Consider the following 6,971-nt stretch of genomic DNA (forward strand, 5'->3'; position numbering starts at 1 on the left):
ACTCCAAATGAGGATGTGTTTTTAAGGCACTTAGCAGAGACCCTGACTCAGTAAATGCACCTGAAGCAGTTGCTGCTACTATTATTATGTGGGTTACAGTTGGAGATACTGCACTGCTGCAGCAGTCTAGGTATTGGATGACAGGCCTGGATTCTCAGGAGGCTGAAGGGACTTGGGGTGGGGCATGACAAATAGAGAGGTTAGAGAGAATGTTAAAAGTTTGCTTTTTTTTTTAAAAGTAATGTATAGTTATGTTAATTTCTCAAAGTTTGCTTTTTAATTTTAACATCGAACGCTCTCTCATACTGGAGAATAGATGGGCTAGTAGTTTGTTGAAATAGAGATGAAGGCTTTCAAGGGAGCTAATGATTTTATATTTCGGTTTTCTTTGTAATGTGTGAAAATGGAGAGTCAGCTGTCACTGGGTAGGGAAGGAATAGCTGGAGGTCTTAAGGAAATCAGAGGAGATCTGAGGTTTATAAGGATTGGGTGTTGGCAAGAGAAATCACAGAAACTGAGAAGAAGAATTACTGAAACAAATGCAGGGCCAGGTTGCAATGGTAGTTATGACAGTCACTCACACCTTCTAATGACCTCTCTAGGGCCTTTTCACCAGCCCACGTGGGCGGTTTTAAAGTGTACTCTTTGGGAGTTCCCATTGTGGCACAGCAGAAACGAATCTGACGAGTATCCATGAGGATGCGGGTTTGATTCCTGGCCTCGCTCAGTGAGTCGGAGATTCCATGTGGCGGTGGCTGTGGTGTAGGCCGGCAGCTGAAGCTCCCATGCCCCTCTTAGCCTGGGAACTGCCATATGCTGCTGGTGCAGTCCCAAAAAGCAAAAAAGCAAAAAACAAAGGTGTACTCTTTGACGGTCACAAAGAACATAACATACGCAGTCATCTGATAATTGATATTGTGAAGCTGCCCGGGCTTTGGGGCAAATGTGTATTTGAATTTTGAGATATGTGAGGAGTCTAATAAAAGTGTTACCATCTACTCACTAGTTATATGTATTAAATATTATTAGCTTGCTTGTTACTCCCGCTAATTAGAGACTTCTTATTTAGACCAGAGGATTTCTTAGTGCCGGAACTTCAAGCTACTGAAGAAGAAAAAAGCAAATTAGAATCTGGCCTGACAAACGGAGATGAACCCATGGATCAGGATTTATCTGATGTTCCTACTAAGTGTATTTCTACGACAGAGTCTATTGAAATAAAGTAAGTGCTCTTACTGCATTTTGAAAATAAATTATGAAGTAAAATTTGAGCACTTGAATTCTGTAATTTACATTGTTTCAAAAGTGAGATTTCTGAATATCCTCTAGTAAGTTTGTGCGTTTAAAATTTCTTTTTCTTCTGGTGAAATAAAGCATGGAGGTATTTTCCCTTCGTAAATGATATTTAAATGCTAAAGTGAATTGGTGGTGAAGAGGGAATTAAACTTTATATTGTACATTTATGTGAAGAAACATTCTTTCTAGTCTTTTTAGTAAGTCTACTAGCAGGTGAGCTTGTGCCGTTCACAAGTTTAAGTCATCAGAGAGCAAAGTGGTTTATCTGTTTAGTGGTATTATTTGGTAAACCTTTTAGGGTATAGCTAAGAGCACAATAATACATATTAATGTAACACCTGTATTCCTCAAATCCACATTTACATATTGTTACATTTCTTTCCTGATGATAAAAGCCATTAAAAACCTAATTTTAGGATCAAGTTACCAGAAAAGTAAGCTCGAATAATCATCTAATTACAGAGCCAGGGTTACTTACATCGACTATGAAGGACGCTCTGATGGGGATTCCATTAAAAAAATCATCAATCAGATGAAACCACGACAGTTGATCATTGTCCATGGACCACCAGAGGCCAGCCAGGATCTTGCGGAGTGCTGCCGTGCATTTGGTGGGAAGGATATTAAAGTGTACATGCCTAAGCTACACGAAACAGTTGATGCCACTAGTGAAACTCACATCTACCAGGTAGGTATGCTGGCATTTGCACCACTTAGAAATAAGTACTTTTTCTTGCAATTAGGACATCTTGTGTTAGGAATACAGTGGTGAGTGAGACAAAGGTGGTCTCGTGTCCTAGCAGGTGGTTTTTTTTTTTTTTTTTGGTCTTTTGGTCTTTTCTAGGGCCACTCCCGAGTCACATGGAGGTTCCCGAGGCTAGGGGTCGAATTGGAGCTGTAGCCACCGGCCTACGCCACAGCCACAGCCACAGCCACACCAGAGCCGAGCCAGGTCTGCAACCTACACCACAGCTCACGGCAACGCCAGATCCTTAACCCGCTGAGGGAGGCCAGGGATCGAACCCACAACCTCATGGTTCTTAGTCGGATTTGTTAACCACTGCACCATGACGGGAACTCCCTCGTGTCCTAGCAGGTCTTATAGTCTCTGGGGCTTTTAACAAAGCAATAGCATTTATCACACTGTTTAACCTCTGCTAGATGCTAGAGAGCACAAAGAGGGAGACTTTAACCCAGATTTGGAGTGTAGAGAAGACTTCCCAGCAGAAGTGATAATGAAGTTAAAGTCTAACGGCTGTTTAGATGGGTTGTCAGAGCGGTACCCAGAGTGGTAACGAGAGGGAGGAAGAGTGTTCCCGCCAGAGCGAGCAGCATGTGTGAAAGGAGAGAGGCGAGGGGCATGGTGAGTGCTCAAGAATTCCCAAGTTTCCTAAAAATTCACAGATGTTAAGTTCTCTTCCTACTTGGAAAAAAAGGGAGACAGGTAGGGAAGACAGGAAGAGCACAGAGGAGAGCTTGGTAATCACATCTGGTGGCGGGAGATGGTGTCAGTGAAGGCAGGAGTGATGTCTGTATGTGGCTGGAAAACACGGGCTGGAATTCATCAGGCGGAAAGGTCGTTCTGGGCAGAACGAGAGGAAGCAGCATGCCCAGAATACGGAGACGTGAAACTGCATGTGGTAGAGCGAGGAAGCCGTAAGCAGTTTGGTACTCCTGGAGTAGCATCAGGTCCTAGACGATGAGACTCCGGCCACCCTCGGCCACACACCCGCGGGAGTCCGAGGGACTCAGTGTTTTGGCCTTAGTCTCACCGGTTAAGTTAGACTCACTGGAGGTGGGACCCTGGCATTAATATTAAAAAACATGAAATTACCGTGTGGTCCCAGTGTGCAGTCAAGGTTAAGAATCGTTACTTAGGAAAGTAGGCCGGGCCCTAATAATCTGAAAGCACGAGGTCATTGCCGGTTATGGTGAAGAGCAGTGCAGTGAAAGATTTTCAAATTTTACTACATAATTCTAGAGGTAGAAAATGATACTAAGTCATATATAGTTGTCGAATTATCCTCTGTGGGCTTGCTTTCTCTCTTTCCCCTTTGTATCATGTTTAGGTGAGATTGAAAGATTCACTTGTCAGCTCCCTTCAGTTTTGTAAGGCAAAAGATGCTGAATTAGCTTGGATAGACGGTGTCTTAGACATGAGAGTTTCCAAAGTAGACACAGGAGTTATTTTAGAAGAAGGAGAGCTAAAGGATGACGGCGAAGACGCAGAAATGCAGGTGGACGCTCCTTCAGACTCCAGCGTCATAGCCCAGCAGAAGGCCATGAAGAGTCTGTTCGGAGATGATGAGAAAGAAACAGGTGAAGAAAGTGAGATCATTCCTACACTGGAACCCTTACCACCTCATGAGGTAAAAAGCACCTGCCACTTCCCTCCCTCCCTTAATTTTCCCTTTATGTTTTTAACCACTTGAAATGTGTCACATATAGACTCATTTTGGAATTTTAAAAACGAGACATGTTTCTGTGTGCGTATGTGTCCTCTACGGCTAGGGAATGATAACAACAGTAAGGTAACCTTGAGCAAGTCTGATAAAATGCATAATTGTGTCATGATTTGTTTTTGCAGTGTGGAATTGTGAATTTTTTTTTTTTTTTTTTGGTGCCTTTTTGCCATTTCTCGGGCCGCTCCCACGGCATATGGAGGTTCCCAGGCTAGGGGTCGAATCAGAGCTATAGCCGCCAGCCTACGCCAGAGCCACAGCAACGGGGGATTCGAGCTGCGTCTGCAACCTACACTACAGCTCACGACAACACCAGAAACACCAGATCCTTAACCCACTGAGCAAGGCCAGGGTTCGAACCTGCCACCTCATGTTCCTGGTCGGATTCGTTAACCTCTGAGCCACGACGGGAACTCTAAGTTGTGAATGTTAAGTTTGATGATTGTGAGGGTCACCCACCTGCTGCTTTTTTTTTTTTTTTTTTTTTTTTTTTTTTGTCTTTTTTTAGGGCCGCACCTGTGTCATAGGGAAGTTCCCAGGCTAGGGGTCCAGTCCGAGCTATAGGTGCTGGCCTACACCACAGCCACAGCAACATAGGATCCTAGCCACGTCTGCAACCTACACCGCAGCTCACAGCAACGCCAGATCCTCAACCCACTGAGCGAGACCAGGGATCGAACCTGCTTCCTCGTGGATACTAGTTGGGTTCATTAACCACTGAGACACGAGGGGAACTCCTCACCCATCTGCTTCTAATCAGGAGATTTATAATATTCTAGGAATCTCACACTCTGACATTCCATTTTAGTATGTTGTCAGTTTGAATCAGTTGTGGTTTTGATAGTGTCAGAAACCTTTTATTTTTGGTATGGGTGTAATTCTAGTCTCGTGTGTTATTTACATGTTCTCAAGAGATATCAAGTTAACTAGAAGAGCTTTCAGGTAATTAACTTACAATAATATTAACTATATTATGAGAGTCTTACATGGCTGTCAAGTGATGTCTTTAGTCCTTCTGTGCAACAAAGAAGAGATGGCCTCTGTCATCCCATCCCTTCTAGTGTCACTCTTGAAGTTGGAGGGAGGAGTTAGAAACTCTCTGGGCTAAAGCTGGCCCTCTTCAAAGCAGCTTCAAAGTGGCAGCATTAGGTCGAAGCACTTGTCTTTCTGTCTAAAACCCATGGCATCCGTCGTATTCACTGTGAGGCGGGAAGGGAAATGGAAGTGGATCGGGGGAGCGTTCTCCTCTGACCTGTAGACAAAGGACTTGGACCAGGAAAGCACACTCTTGGTTCAGTTCTGCCTGCTGGCACTGTAGCTGACCCCCTTCGGCAGGTGGGTGGGGGGAGAGCGTAACATTATCCAACGTCTGCCTGTTATTAGGAGGCGTGACTAATAACACTGATTGTGAAACGTTGGGAACTGTGAAGGGCTTTGTAATGTTAAACAATGAGGTGAAATTCAGAATAACAACTTGGAATGTGATTTACAATCTTGAAATGATCTGTCAAAGGACTTCAGCAGGCAGCAGAAAATATCTTAGAGATCGTATGTTATTTCACTTTATTCAGTACAACGATATGCCTGCTGTTTTATTTGAAGTTAATTCTTTCCCCTTTAACCTTATCTAAGGTTCCTGGACATCAGTCAGTTTTTATGAACGAACCAAGACTCTCTGACTTCAAACAAGTTCTTTTACGAGAGGGGATCCAAGCTGAATTTGTAGGCGGTGTCCTCGTTTGCAACAATCAAGTGGCAGTCCGTAGAGTAAGTGTGTTTTTAATAAGAGCTGACTTGAACACGGTTTTCTGTTGTGTTATTTGGAATTCCGTAGTTCTCAATTAATTTTACAAGCTGGTGATCCATGATTTACGTTCCTAATGATGACCTTGAAAGCTTTTAAAAGTGATTCTCAGAGACATGCTGTGTAATTTTATTGTAGAGGTTTATTTGAATCCTCTGACATTTCTGTGTCGATGTAAAATGCATGACTTGAATATTATATCCATATTCTGTGAATCAGAGCAGCCCTTTTCCTGACCAGTCATAAAGTAATCTAGTTTATATTTTGGTTATTATTCATGAATAGAAAATGTACTAAAGAACTTATTTAAATTTTTTTTTTTTTACTTTGTTTCTAGACGGAAACTGGACGCATTGGATTAGAAGGCTGCCTTTGTCAAGATTTTTATAGGATAAGAGACCTTTTATATGAACAGTATGCCATTGTGTAAAGGACATGATGTCAAGAAGTATCTGTTTGACCTTTCTAAGAAAAAAGGATCTAAGAAAAAAGAACTCTTACTCTAAGCTTTTGCTTTTTTGTTTTGTAACATACAAAAAGAATCTGCCAGAAAAACTTAACATGCATTAGATTTTTAAAAGTGTAAGTGGAAACCATATCATTGCTAATGCTCCAGTGAGCATGCGACCTTTTGGCTTTCGGCGTGATAGAGATCCTTACAAGTGTGCAGCCCTGGCTGAAGGTGACTGGCTTCCTTTTCACACCCCTTATTCTAGAAGGGCTTTTTACTTGAATAAAACAGTGCAACTTAGCAAACCAGTTCATGGCCTTCAAGAAACATGTTTGCATGAATTCTTGTAAACGGTTTCTTCCATATTCTGGAATGAAAAGTGAGACTTTACTTAGAAAGGATGTGCTGTAAAAAACCTGATAAAACAGCTTTTTGAGGCTTATCTCTTTCAAAAACAAAAAAACCCAGTATACGTGCTCTAGTTCTTTGGAATTCCTCTATGCAGTTTTCTTCACATTCAGCTTCGCTCTTCATGACTGCGTTTCACGGTGGTTTTACTCTGCTGTGAGATAGTACACATCTGGTTCAGAAATCAGTTTTTATTTCTCCCATTTCTTGTTCCATTAAGATCTTGTTGTTGTTGAGCTTAAGTTATAACACCACAAAGTTATAAAAGTTATAAAAGTTCAAAAGTTATAACATTTGAATATACGTCATTCAAAAAAAAACCTCCTTGATGTGTTCTAGTCTTAAGGGTTCTGCATGCATTTTAGACACATCTTAACCATCAGCTGGGATGCTGTGTTGGAGACGGTTTAGTGTTTTGCTTTTAGGGAAATAAATGTTGAACTTCATATTTTTTAATAAGGTAATAGTATAATGAAAAGGTGTAAATGTTTTCATCTCTTAGGCATGCTCTCTCCCAAGGTTGCCCAAGCAGTGGTTGGTTTTTATACAT

General features: G+C 41.9%; 1 protein-coding gene across 8 annotated transcripts in view; it reads left to right on the forward strand.

The window, feature by feature from the left end:
- Positions 1-6,321, forward strand: part of CPSF2 (cleavage and polyadenylation specific factor 2) — a 30,490-nt gene extending 24,169 nt beyond the window's left edge. For all 8 annotated transcript variants that reach the window (XM_084970082.1, XM_084970087.1, XM_021099626.2 and 5 more), the window contains 5 exons: positions 1,070-1,222; positions 1,759-1,984; positions 3,366-3,665; positions 5,391-5,525; positions 5,900-6,321. In XM_084970082.1, coding sequence (XP_084826208.1) covers positions 1,070-1,222; positions 1,759-1,984; positions 3,366-3,665; positions 5,391-5,525; positions 5,900-5,992 — 907 coding nt within the window. In that variant the 3' untranslated portion in view covers positions 5,993-6,321. The remainder of the gene's footprint in view (positions 1-1,069; positions 1,223-1,758; positions 1,985-3,365; positions 3,666-5,390; positions 5,526-5,899) is intronic.
- Positions 6,322-6,971: the final 650 nt, after the last annotated feature.

This window comes from Sus scrofa, chromosome 7 (genome assembly GCF_054392235.1).
Source record: "Sus scrofa isolate SSC_HxYL_T2T_F1_AM1 chromosome 7, Sscrofa_HxYL_maternal_Yorkshire_Landrace_v2.0, whole genome shotgun sequence".
Lineage (NCBI taxonomy): Eukaryota > Metazoa > Chordata > Mammalia > Artiodactyla > Suidae > Sus > Sus scrofa.